Here is a 13778-nt window from a genome sequence, read left to right as displayed (position 1 = left end):
ACCTCACCAAGCTTCTATCCTAATATTTCCTTCTGTGGCTCAGTATCAAATTTTGTTTGAAAATGCTCCTGTTAAGCAGCTTCGAGCATTTTACTTCATTAAAGTCTATATAAATGCAAGTAGTTGATGTTGAATTGTCCCCTTGGATTGGAAAATTCCCACCATCACACCAGTATTTAAGAGACAAACTAGGAAATTATAGACCTTTTAGACCAACATCTGCTGTGGGGAAGTGAGTAGAATCTGTCAATGGGGACAGTGACTGAGCACTTGGACAAATATGAACTGATCAGAGAGAGCCAGCATGGAATTGTAAAGGATACATCACGTCTAATGAATGTAGTTGAATTTTTTTTGAAGATGTAACTAACGTGGCAGATAAGGAAGTGCCTAAGGTGGTTATTTATATGAACCTCCAGAATGCATTTGATAAGATTCCACAAAATGAGAGCGAATGGAATTGGTGGCAATCTATCGACATGGCAAAGGAATTGGTTAGGAGGCAGAAGGGATCATGGGTATATACTGAAATTGGCAGGATGTGGTGATCAGGGAACTGTGTTTTTCACTATAGTTATAAATGATTTGGATAAAGGAATAGAGAGCTGTGTATCCAAGTTTGCTGATGATACTAAGTTAAGTGGCACAGGAAATAGTGTAGATGGGAGCAGAAAGTTGCAATGGGACATTGATAGGCTAAGTGAGTGGACAAAACTGTGGCAGATGGAGTTCAATGTGGGGTCATCCACTTTGGACCTAAGAAAGATAGATCAGAGTATTTTCTAAATGATGAGAAGCGAGGAACTGTGGAGGAAGAGAGAGATTTAAGGGTCCAAGTACAGAAATCACTAAAAGCTAATGGACTGGTACAAAACAATAAGTTAAAAGGGTAATGAAATACTGCCCTTAACCTCAAGGATGCTGGAATACAAAGTTATGTTAGTTATATAAAGCTTCAGTAAACCCAATTCAGATTACTGCGTTCAGTTCTGGCACCGCACCTCAGGAAGGAGTGCAGCGAAGATTCATAAGAATATAACTGGTGCTAAAAGGGTTAAATTATGAGGGCAGGTTGCAGAGTGAAAGTGCTCAGGATTGGGTTTGTTCAGCTTACCGGTCGCTACTCCAACAAGGAAGGAAGTGCCACTCAACCTAGTTCTCGGTAAAACAAGGGACATTTGGAAATCACATGACCACAATATAATTAGGTTCAGTCTAAGAACAGAAAAGGAAGAAAGCCAAGGATAAGGAAGAAACAAATGAGAGGGATGGGGTAACAATTGACCTTGCCTAAATTAAACAGGAGAAATTTGTAAGTGGAACCAAAGATCATCAATGGAAAATATTTAAGCAGGTAAAGGAGTACCAGTATCATCCAGTAAGTAACAAAATGGAAAGGTGTTGAAAGCTGGGGTTTCATGGATGAATAGGATGATTAGATCAAATCTGAAACACAAAACAGCATTTCTTGCTTGCAGAGCTGATAAAAGAAAACCAAGATAAATATAATATAAAAGTTTAGAAAAGTCATCTTGAAAGTCTAGGATGGACTTGAGAGAAAACTAGCAAGCAACAAATCCAATAAAAAGAGGTTTCTATGGGCACACTGGTATTAATAAGATCATAAAGGAGGTAAGCTTGTATGGGAGAGTGAGGGAATAGCAATTTCCACAGGGATGATAATATTGAACTACCAGGGATGGATGGAGGCTGTTATTCAAAGAGAAGTAATACTCAAGGGTTTGCTCAAATTTAAAGCTGGCAAACCAGGAACAGATGATTTTTGCATGAGGATCCAGAGTAAAATTTAGGAAGAACTGCTGGAGGTTCGGACTAGAAATTTCAGGACCAGTCAACACATATTTCTAAAAGATAGGCCCTGCTTGACCAATCTGTTTGAAGAAACAGAGGCTAGATAAAGGAGATGCAGTGGATGTCATTTATATGCATTTTCAAAAAGCATTCAATAACGTACCAGGTAAGAGGCATGATACATGGAATTAAGGGGAATGTGGTCACATGGACAGAAATGGGTGGAGGGTAGAAAGCAAGGGCGGGGGTAAAAGGAGTTTCCTCCTGATGGAAATATGATGAGTGGTGTTCCACAGTGTTCATATTTACTATATACATAATCTGGACTTCGGAATGGAGGGAACAACAGCAACATTTGCTGATGGCCAGATTCTGTATGGCATATGCAATTATGGCAGGAGACTATGGACAAACGAGTAGGACGGGCAGATGCAGTTCAATGCAGAAATGTGAATTAATACATTAGGAGGCTAGAATAGGGAAAGAAAGAAATCTTAAACAGTACAATTTTTAAGTGAAGCAGAGGATCTTGGCGAGCAGGTACACAAGCCATTAAAAGGGGGCAACACAATATAAAAGGCTAAAAATAACGATCGTTGTGTGTTTTTCTTAATCTAGAAGCACAGAATACAAAAGAAATTAATGCTGAACTTGTAAAAGACCTCAGTAGGCCACAGATTTATCATGGAGAGTTTAGGTCACCACATTATGGGAAGGGTATAAAAGCAATAGAAAAGATGGAGAGCATATTCACTGGGAGGTTACTAGTGATAAGGGGTACAATTATGAAGACATACTTGGGAAGTTAGAATTTTTCTCACTAGAGTTGAGAAAGTCAAGCTGTGATCTGATGGAGGTCTTCAAGATTAGGAAGGGTTATGATAAGGTAAATAGTGGTTCATTGTTTCCACTGTTAAACAAGATAGTTACAAAGGGGCACAAATTGAAGAAAAAGTTGAAGAATTGAAGTGGAGGTAGAAAAAATGTCTTTACACAAATAATCCTGTGCTGCAAACAAAGTCCATACATTCTTTGAAAACTGTACTAGATAGCTGTTTGTGAAAGAGGTATTAAGAATTAAAGGGACCAAACAAGAGATTAGATGAAGTGACTCATGACAATTTCAAATTCAATTCTCTATTAATGGTAAACTTGTTCTCACCTGTAAATTCCCTGCAGAGTCAGATGAAGTCTCAAAACCAAAAACATCCCTTTTCCTTGTAGGAGACAAAAAAAATTAGAACTCACTTTCTTTGCCCATATTCTCCTGCTCATTGTTCTCGTGTATCTCAAAACAACAAATTGCATTCATATAGTGCCTTTAACATAGTAAATGTCGTAAGGCGCTTCACAGGAGCACCACTAAACCAAATCTGACAATGAGTCACACAGACTTATTAGGACAGGTGAGCAAAAGCTTGGTAGAATTTAAGGAGTGACTTAAAAAGGAGGAAAGAGAAGCAGAGGGGTTTAGGGAAGGAATTCCAGAGCTTAGGGCCGAGGCAGTTGAAGGCATGGCTACCAATAGTAGAGTGATGGAAATTGGAGATGCACAAGAGGCCAAAATTGGAGGAATACAGGTCTTGGTGGGTTGTAGGGCTGGAGGAGATGACCATTATTCATGTGTGCACCTTTACCAGGCTATTCACCTGGAGGGGCATCACAAACAAGCCACATCCTATCCTTACTCCACATCCATCTCCAAAAGGGCCTTCAAGATATGGAGAAACAAACAGGAACAGAACTCTTGAAACATTTGCTTGGTTTAACTTTATGGGAGTGGGGGCCGAGCTGACACTTGCCCATTAATTGCTTGAAAATTAAAGGGCTTATACAGAATCCATATATTTAGAGAATAAGCAAGACTGCACCAACTCAGTAATCAGCATTCTCCTTTATTGATTTATCCTATACATTTTGATGGACATCTCAACAGTAGTGTGCAAACTTTCTCTTATGAAATTGCAGAAATTTAAACAAAATGGATGGTAATATCAAAGATATAGTGCACAGGTACAGTAAGTAATCACAAAAGCTAATGGAACTTTATTTCAAGGGCTTTGGAATAGAAAGGGGTGGCGGTTAATCTTCAGTTGTACAGAGCCTTGGTCAGACCCCATCTGGAGTACTGCAGTTAGCTTTGGACACTGCTCCTCAAGGAAGATATATACTGGTGTTGGAGGGGGTACAGCACAGATTCACCGCAATGATACCGAGGCTTAAAGGATCACATCATCCAAATTCAGTTTGTACATTATTGTTAAGATGTCCATAGTAGTACTGGATATATTCCAGTAAGCCAGAGAATAGGTGAAAAGGGCTCTATATTCCATGCTACATTTGCCTTGTAATTGGGCAGTCAACGGCACACTTAAATCATAGTAAACACAAGGTCCACTTAGGAACTGATCGCTACATAATGCAATGCCAGCCATCTTCTGCAGATGTGCAATGTTTCAGTGCACACTTTATTATCCAGTGATTTTTCAAATGCAGAAGCACCATCGAGGTTTTTTTCAGACTAAAAACCACTAGGCTACGGCTAAAAAAACAGTAGAACGGTATATTTACAATAATTCCAGACCCTTACCGAGTCCCTCAATGTCAAAAACAACAAAAATGCTTCCAACACCACAGTTGGCAACAGTCTGTATTTTGCACGGACAGTGTGTGCTATTTGATCGCCATTTGCACTGCTCACGCTGGACTACAAAAACTCTGTAGTTTTGTAGATTAGCATACATGATGATTCTTAACTGGATTGGCTGTCAATTGTTGTATAAACCATCAGTTAAGCACATGCAGAAAATTGTGCAGTGGAAAAAAAACCATGTCAGAAAAATAATCTACCCCACTTCCATTGTGTAATTGGTAAAGAACAATCCAGTTAATTTAGCTCCCATTAACAGATTCCACCCTCCATTTATAAAAAGTGCAGTCACTAATATATAGCTTGTAAACTATCATAAGGACAATCAAAACAAGAAAACAGCATCTCACCTTGAAGTTGCTATACTTGCATGGTGGATACGAACTAAAGTTAGAGCTGGTCTGAAGTGACGCAAGGAGCCGGTTTTAGAGTCGTTTAAAGTCCGTGCATAATTAGTTAAGCCTGGATTAGCAGTCAGATTCTTTTAAGAATGTGCCAAGTGTTAATTGCTGCCAATGAATCTATCTTGCACCATAATTAACTATTACAAATGTGGAGTCTCATTCCATCAATTGTTGTTGGATATTTTTAAAATGTATAGACTTTTCCTTTGTCTTTTCTTCCCCTCTTAATCCAATCTTTCTTTCCCTCTCTATTTCCCTTCTTGTACCTGATTTGGCATTGAATTCTGACGAAAGGTCATCGACCTGAAATGCCAACTCTGACCTGCTGATTATGTCCAACAATTTCTGTTTTTATTTAAGAAGTCACACAACACCAGGTTATAGTCCAACAGTTTTGTTGTGTATTTTGAATATGTATTAGAATTGTCCCACATGGGATACTGTAGTGGTGATTTGCAATGCACTATGGGAAATGTAGTGCATTGAGTGAAGAAGCACATTGTAAATAAAATGGCCGTTAACTAAACTCTCCACCCCGGAGTCCTTCTTAATAATTGTTATATAGGTAAGGGTATAAAACCCCTCGAGACACAACAAAACTGGCGATGAGAACGACTGACTTGCGCATCACTTTGCACTGGAATCGGCAATGTTTAAAGAAGTTCCTGTCTTTTCTTAATGGCGCGCCCGCAGTTTAGTGCTGATGCAATCGCCTCGTAAAGGTGGCGGTTCGTGTGTTACACAAATAAGAAGGGGGAGAGTAACGATACAGTGAAACAAAGTGGAGGAAAAGGACTGTAAAGAAAAAAAGAAAACAAAATGGTTATACTAACCGGAGCGTTTGGACCGTTTGATGAAACGGCGGAGCACTGGAATGCTTATACAGAGCGTTTCAGATTTTTCGTGACTGCAAATGCCATTAAAGATGACGTGAAAGTGGCGACGTTCCTCTGTGATCGGAGCAAAAACATTTGGCTTGTTACGGAGTTTGATGCACCCGGATAAGCCCGGCGCTAAGACATATGATCAGATTGTGGAAGTTTTGGAAACACATTTCGCACCCAAGCCGCTGCTGATTGCCGAGAGGTTCAGGTTTCACAAATGAAACCAAGGGGAGGGTGAGTCCATAGCCGAATATGTTGCAGTGCTAAAGAAGCTAACTGAGCATTGCGAGTTTGGTGAAACTCTAAATGACACTGTCCGTGATAGGTTTGTGTGTGGATTAAGATGTGAAGCAACACAGAAGCGCTTGCTCACGACTGACAAACTGACGCTTAAATCAGCAGTGGAGCTCGCTGTGTCTATGAAGTTAGCAGCTAAAGATGCACAACTGTTGGGGGCTGCAACAAGAGTGCACAGGATAGCAGCTACACCGGATAAGCATGCAAGGGGCGCCAGAGAGCGTTACAGATGTGGAAGGTCAGGTCATCAGCCATCTGACTGCTGGTGTAAAGACCTGACCTGTTGGAAATGTGAAAAGAAAGGACACATTGAACGTGTGTGTAAAGGGCAAAGCAAACAATCCTACACAGAGACGCACAATAACAAACAAGGAAACACATCCAACTGGCGTTCTAAAAAGAAAAACCTACACATGGTGAAACAAGAACAGGAAGACAGTGACACAGATTCTGATGGGGAGCTGAATCTCCAAGTGTTAACGGTGAATGGAGCTCATCAGGCTATGGAGTCACTCCACTACTAGAGGGAATACCGGTCAAAATGGAGCTGGATACGGGGGCCGCTGTCTCCTTGATTTCAGAGAAGCTATTCAAAGAAAAACTGAACCACCTATCACTGATGCAGGCCAAGCTCATCTTAAAGACCTACACTGGGGAAACAGTCCCAATGCTGGGTAAAACAGAGGTCAAGGTGGAGCTTAATGGACAAACCGTGATGCTGCCAGTTTACGTGGTCAAGGATAACTATCCATCCCTGATGGGCAGGCCATGGTTGGAGAAAATTCATCTGGATTGGAAAAAAGCGAATGCGGTGTCAGTCGAAGAGGCGGGGCTAGCGGCAGTGTTGACAAAGCATGCGGCTGTCTTTGACGGAGAATTGGGGAGTATGAAGGGGATTACGGTCAAACTGAAGGTGAAGCCTGACAGCCAGCCACGATTCCTGAAGGCCAGGAACGTTCCCTACGCACTCAGACCAAAGGTGGAGGCTGACCTGGAGCGTCTGGTCAAGGTAGGTGTCCTGGTGCCGGTTTCGCACAGTGAGTGGGCCACGCCCGTGGTACCAGTGATGAAGAGTGACGGCGCGGTTCACTTATGTGGAAATTTCAAAGTAACAGTGAATCCTGTGCTCTCAGCTGAACAGTACCCACTCCCCATCATTGAAGATCTTTTCGCGGGTCTAGCAGGCGGTCAGAAGTTTAGCAAGATTGATCTATGCCAAACCTACTTGTAAATGCATTTAGAAGAGGACTCACAGAAGTACCTCACCATCACCACCCACAAGGGCCGCTACAGGTACTGCCACCTACCCTTTGGTATAACGTCAGCACCAGCATTGTTTCAGCGGGCTATGGACCAGATCTTAAGCGACATTCCAGGGGTACAATGTTATCTCGACGATATCCTTATCACAGGAAAGGAGGACAACGAGCATCTGCAGAACCGGACGAAGGCACTGGGAAGACTTGAAGAATATGGCTTATGCGTTCGCAAGGACAAATGCGAATTTTTCAAGCCATCAGTGGAGTACCTAGGCCAGGTCATCGACGCGGACGACCTACACACAGCACCGTCTAAAGTGAAAGCCATTGCCGACGCTCCTGCACCTACAAATGTCGGCCAGCTGCAGTCATTCTTAGGTCTTCTGAACTATTACGGTAAGTTTATTCCACAGCTGGCATCACTGTTGAAGCCATTACATGAGTTGCTGTATCAGGGCAAGGCCTGGGCGTGGACGAAGGACTGCAAAGCTGCATTCAGGAAAGCCAAAGCAACTTTGACTGACCCCAGAGTGTTGACGCACTTTGACCAGTCGTTGCACATTCAGCTGGCCGGTGACGCGTCGTCTTATGGCATCGGCGCGGTCATGTCCCACATCTTTCCCTCAGGCGAAGAGAAGCCAATTGCATTCGCGTCAAGGTCCCTGAGCAAGCCGGAGATGAAATACCTGCAGATCGAAAAAGAGGCTTTGGGCATCATCTTTGGAATCAAAAAGTTCCATCACTACTTGTTCAGAAGGAAATTCACCTTGCTGACGGATCATCGTCCTCGGACATCGATCTTTGGTCCACACACAGGAATACCCTCCCTGGCAGCGTGCAGGATGCAGCGCTGGGCGCTGATGTTAAGCGCTCACAATTACAACATCAAATACCGGAGGTCAGCAGCACATGGCAATGCGGACGGATTGTCAAGACTTCCGCTGCCTGTGCCCTCTGAAGGCTGTGAGCAGAAGATTTTCTACTTTGACATGGTGAGCAATGCCCCCATCATGGCCCAGCAGGTCAAGAAAGAGACCAGAGTGGACCCTACGCTATCCAAGGTGCTGGATCGGGTGATGCGAGGAGACAGATTACGGGTGTCAGACGCAGCACCTGAGCTCCTACCTTACCTGTCAAGAGGGAAGGAGTTGTCTGTCACGTCAGGATGCCTCCTTTGGGGCATGTGAGTGATCATACCACCAAAGCTGCGGAAACATGTCCTCAACGAGCTGCACTCAGGACATTGTGGTATTGTCCGGATGAAGGAGCTGGCACGAAGCTACTTCTGGTGGCCCGGTCTGGATCATGAAATTGAAGTTGAAGCGAAATCATGCCCATCATGCGAGATAACCAGGGATACGCCAAGAGCAGCGCCACTGCATCCATGGGAATGGCCGGCAACACCGTGGCAACGGATCCATCTGGACTTCGCGGGACCAGTGGAAGGAGCGATGTTCCTGGTCGCGGTGGACTCCCATTCCAAATGGCCGGAGGTTGCAGTAATGGCCACTACCACTACGGAGAAAACCATTGAGACTCAGATGTTTGGGCAATTTGGTCTGCCGGACCAGATCGTAACCGACAATGGAACACAGTTCCCATCCCAGGAGATGGAGGAATTCTTCAAGAGCAATGGAATCCAGCACACGTTCTCCGCGCCCAATCATCCATCCACGAATGGATTGGCGGAGAGATTTGTCAGAACGCTGAAACGCGCGTTGAAAGCGGCAAGAAGTGATGCTCCTCTAAAGCAGCGCCTGAATGCTTTCTTGCTGAAATACCTAAACACGCCTCATGCTACGACTGGAGCATCTCCTGCTTACCTACTCATGGGAGGGCAGCTACGGACACGCCTTGACCTGCTGAGGCCAATGTCCACAGAAGCAGTGGTGCACGCCAATCAGCAGGATCAAGTCAGCAGACGAGGTCAGAGGTCCAAAGAACAACACTTTGTGGTGGGGGGCAAAGTCCTCGTGCGTAACTACACCACCCCGGAGCAGTGGGTCCCGGCTACGGTCATTCAAAAGACGTGCCCTGTTTCATACCGAGTCCGCACCGGAGACGACCGAACATGGAGACGGCATGTAGACCAGTTACTGCCAAGACAGTCGCCACAGGTAACCCAAGAAACAGAGGATCAAGGACCTGCTGGGGGCTCCAGCAGGGACTGGTCGTCCGACCCTGAGACAGTGGCACCATCCACTCTTGTGCCATCGAGGGAGGAAGCCACGCCTGCAGGGTCACGGGCGAGCCAGCCAGAGCCTGCTCCTGAGACTAGGCGTTACCCCCAAAGAGAAAGGCAGCCTCCAGAGTGCCTTAGTTAGTTAGTGCTAACCAGTGTGCATGGGGCAGAATAATCCCCAGGGTTAGCGGAGTGTAGAGGCAGTCTACCTTCTCTTCCAAAGTTAGTCAATTTCAGCTATTCTGTTTTGTGGACATTCTATTTTAAGGGGGAGGAAATATGTTGTGTATTTTGAATGTGTATTAGAATTGTCCCACATGGGACACTGTAGTGGTGATTTGCAATGCACTATGGGAAATGTAGTGCATTGAGTGAAGAAGCACATTGTAAATAAAATGGCCATTAACTAAACTCTCCACCTCGGAGTCCTTCTTAATTGTTATATAGCTAATAAGGGTATAAAACCCCTTGAGGCACAACAAGTTTTATTTGAAATCACAAGCTTTCGGAGCGCTGCTCCTTCAAAGGAGCAGCGCTCCGAAAGCGTGTGATTTCAAATAAAACTGTTGGACTATAACCTGGTGTTGTGTGACTTCTTACATTTGTCCACCCCAGTCGAACACCAGCATCTCCACACCATGTTTTTATTTGGCATTGAATTCACCCACTTTAAATGACATTTCCTTCTCAGTCATTGCGCTGTTAATTTCACAATCCTTCAATCAGATTGGTTAAGGACCTGTTCACTCATGTCCCAGATGCCCTTTGTCCGTTGCGGAGTCATTATCAGCTCGCACTTTCAGCAACTTGCCACGCAAAAGTTTTTAAAAACCTAAACTTGGAAGGTAAGTCTAACTAATGGCAGAAACCATTAGATTCACTCCTACAGAAAATTATGTATGGCCCACTATTTTTTTTGAAATACATGAAGAAATAGAATGTCAGAGGCACGAGGGAATATAAATATTTTGCCCAGGATGGTGTAATCATGAGCTATCTGGTCAGCTTTACTGGTGGGAGCTATTCCTCTCGCACTGCAGACTGACAGGTTCTGAATATAGACTTTTAAAAAAATCTGCCCTTACAGATAACTGCATGGAAAATAGGATGGAAGTGGAGTACATACAGGGATTTGCTTTTACTTCTTTCAGATTCAGCAGTCATGTTGTACCATCTGTCTGAAGTCTCCGCCTCTATTAAAAAAAAATCAAGAGTAGAATAAATATACTTTTCTTTTGCAATAGGGAGGTAAAACACAAGCTGAAGGATGCCAACCTGCGTCCTCTGCATCTACAGTTTGCTTCTGCTTTGGTTCTGTTACCTCAGGAGGATTGATTTTCTGTTAAAATATTTTAAAACTGTTATTTCAATTCAGTTGGGACACTCATTCCTGAAAATCAAAACAAGGTTCAAATACTTGACCTAATCTAACTAAAAATAAAATGTGAAGTTATCAGACAGATTCAATATGAAAAAAGTGCTTACAGGACTTAATTTCTCTGAAGAAGGAACAAACTTGCATTTATAGCACCTTTCATGAACTCAGGACGTCCCAAAGTGCTTTCCAGCCAATGAAGTACTTGTGAAATGTAGTCACTGCTGTAATGTAGGTATTCAACCAAATAACAGCCGCAGATGGGATCACTGCACATGCATAATTTGCCTTTTGGGAAAGTCTTCGAGCTTCACCACATTCAACTCAACTGGCATGACCACATAACCTAACTTCTAGCCAAATCTTGAATGGAGGTCCAAATTCAGCAAAAGGATGAGAATTAAATTTAAAAAATAAACCTTCCCAGTTTATTTTTTCTAATGTAAAGTGATTTTAAATTACATTACTACATAGATTTGGCAAAAATAAAATCTGAAAATTTGTTGTATTTCACAATTATTGGCGTGATATGGAGGAACTCGTGTAAAAGTAACATCTTAAAAGCAACACTGTCGTTTGGACTTGGGATTTACTTGCAACTCAAACCATAGTGCATGCATCATTTCAGTTTGGATTTGTGCATTCACCCATTTTCTGGACCTTCTGAAAGAATGAACACAAGGCAATATCAAGGAAAAGGCCTGAAGTCTGCCAATTACCCAATCATACGCAGTAACCATCCTCGTTTTAGATTCAGTATCTGCTAATTGGCACCACTTCGAGTTCTTCCCTCGGGGCCATTTCCAGCTTTTCTCAACCGCTGCTCTTGGGGATTGAACGCATGTGGTGGGCAGGAATTCACCCAATAATTGAGAGATCAGGAATTTCCACCCACGGCACAGCACTCAACCCCAAGAGCAGCAGCAAGTAGGAGCGGGAAATGGTGCTAAGTAAAGTGGGATCAAAAAAAGCATGAAATGGGGTGGGGAGTGGGAGAAGAGTGCCAGTTTGAACTTAGAGGGAAGCGGAAAAAAAGGGCGCTAGCAAGATGGATAGAAGCATGCTTCTGTGTCACTGCGACAGCCATAAAAACAATTCATCAGATTGAGCAACATCCACATCCAGACTGATTCTGCAAGAATCAAGGAAAAATCCCCATAATTCCTGCCGCAATCTTTCACTCTACAGGAAGGGTACAACGGCAGCTCAAGTTACGACAAGCATGTTCCTCACTGCATTCTGATGAAGTCATTGGCTTGCCTGCTTTTGTTATTTTTGTTCTGTAAACTGGAGGTACTGCAGGACTTGAAACACAGCGCACATCTTGCTTTTAATTCCAACTTTTTCATCTTCCCCATGCGGGGGTATTGTTCCTTGGGTATTGGCAGCTCTCTGGTCACGCTACATGTGGTGAGCCTAAATAGTAAGCATTACCCGTTGTGGAGAACGCCACAGCAGAGTGTAATTCAGTCCTCACCTGACATCCAAACGCTCATTTTCCAGCACGGGTCACCAAATAGGGACTGGGGTGGAGTTTTTCCTCTCCATGGTCCAAGGACACAAGGGGCCAATTATCGCGGCCCCACTAGCCGAGATCAGCTCTCAGCACAAACGAGGGATAAAATCTGAACCTTTCTGGCCTGTATGGCTCAGTCACACACAAAGCAGTGCATTTATTCATGGGAGTCGTTGAGAAAGCCTTACACTTTTTAAAGTTTCTAGAAGCTTGAAGAACTGTGCAGTATTAAGTTTTTTTTTAATTACTCTCCTAATTGATACAATGGCTGCTGAACCCACCATCTGAAAAAAAATGATGTGAGGAGAGGTATTCTTGCACGGTGGAGGAAAGAGATGCCCAAACAAGGTCATCGGGAAAGGCTGGATTACTGAGAATTTGTTTTGAGCGGTTCATTTTATTTGAAGTCTGTTTTGTGTGTTTTTGCCACAAGTGACAGCAGGAGGGACGGTGGGATGGTGGGTGATGCACTCAATTCTCCTTCCCTCCCAAACACAACAGCCGGTGATGGCTCAGACAGCCAATGGGGAACAAGTGCGAGCGGGAAGCACAGATAAGGTGGGCTCTGGGTCTCAGTTCATCAACGCATTGAGGATGGAAACCAGGAAATGTGAATTCACTGGTTTAACTGCAAACTTGGACAAGCAAATTGTCAGCCAATAAACATTGGAAGAGAGACCATCCCTTATCAGAACCAGCACACTGTCCCATCTGAAATGTGAAATGATTAATTGGGTGGTGTCTATGGAACTGCATCCCAGTGCAGGTTTTTATCATCAGGAGGTGAGAGAGAAAATTGCAGGGGGGAGGGGTGCTGAGGCAAAATAAAAATCTGCCATCATTGCCTTAAGTTTTGTACAGCTGTAGCTTTACATGGATACAGTTTACATAATTGTGGATCTACAAACAAACACTGTTGCAATAATAATCCACAATAACAGAACTTTTATTTGCAGTTTTAGTAACTGTTCCCTATGGGGAGCTGAATGAGATACTGCGTAGTAATGAGAGAGTTTGTTTTCAGGCCTGTGTAAAGTTATGATCTTATTAAATTATGTAGCCATCTCTCTAGAATGCAATTCATATTTTTCCATTAAAAATCAACTAAAATATTAACTAAATCAGTAGGATGACCCTGCACTCATCACAGATGAATAAAACAATTTTTATGATAATATCCAGAGAGTAAAGTGCCATGAGAAGAACCTTTTCCCGTTTTTAAGAAAAGCCTTTTTGGTCTGGGGGCAGATGAATGGTCTTAAGCAATTACGCTAGCTATGAAAATAAAATCCTCACAGGCTACGCAAAAACACTTTTAGTAAAAAGGGTGGCTCTGCAAAAAGGTGCGTGTGTGTCTGGTGTAGGAAAAGGCAATCATAAAACTCTGGCTGAAGAATTT

The 13778-nt window shown here is 43.3% G+C and overlaps 1 protein-coding gene across 3 annotated transcripts in view; it reads right to left on the bottom strand.

The window, feature by feature from the left end:
• sycp2l (synaptonemal complex protein 2-like) overlaps positions 1-13778 on the bottom strand; it is a 291748-nt gene that overhangs the window by 118797 nt on the left and 159173 nt on the right. For all 3 annotated transcript variants that reach the window (XM_085988796.1, XM_085988797.1, XM_085988798.1), the window contains 3 exons: positions 10764-10827; positions 10615-10681; positions 2975-3029 (listed from right to left, as the gene is read on the bottom strand). In XM_085988796.1, the coding sequence (XP_085844922.1) occupies positions 2975-3029; positions 10615-10681; positions 10764-10827 (186 nt within the window). The remainder of the gene's footprint in view (positions 1-2974; positions 3030-10614; positions 10682-10763; positions 10828-13778) is intronic.

This window comes from Somniosus microcephalus, chromosome 5, assembly GCF_052327205.1.
Source record: "Somniosus microcephalus isolate GS21.2 chromosome 5, FLI_Smic_1.0, whole genome shotgun sequence".
In the NCBI taxonomy this organism is placed as follows: Eukaryota; Metazoa; Chordata; class Chondrichthyes; order Squaliformes; family Somniosidae; genus Somniosus; species Somniosus microcephalus.
Note: the sequence above shows the minus strand (reverse complement) of the source record. Positions and strands in the feature narration are given on the sequence as shown.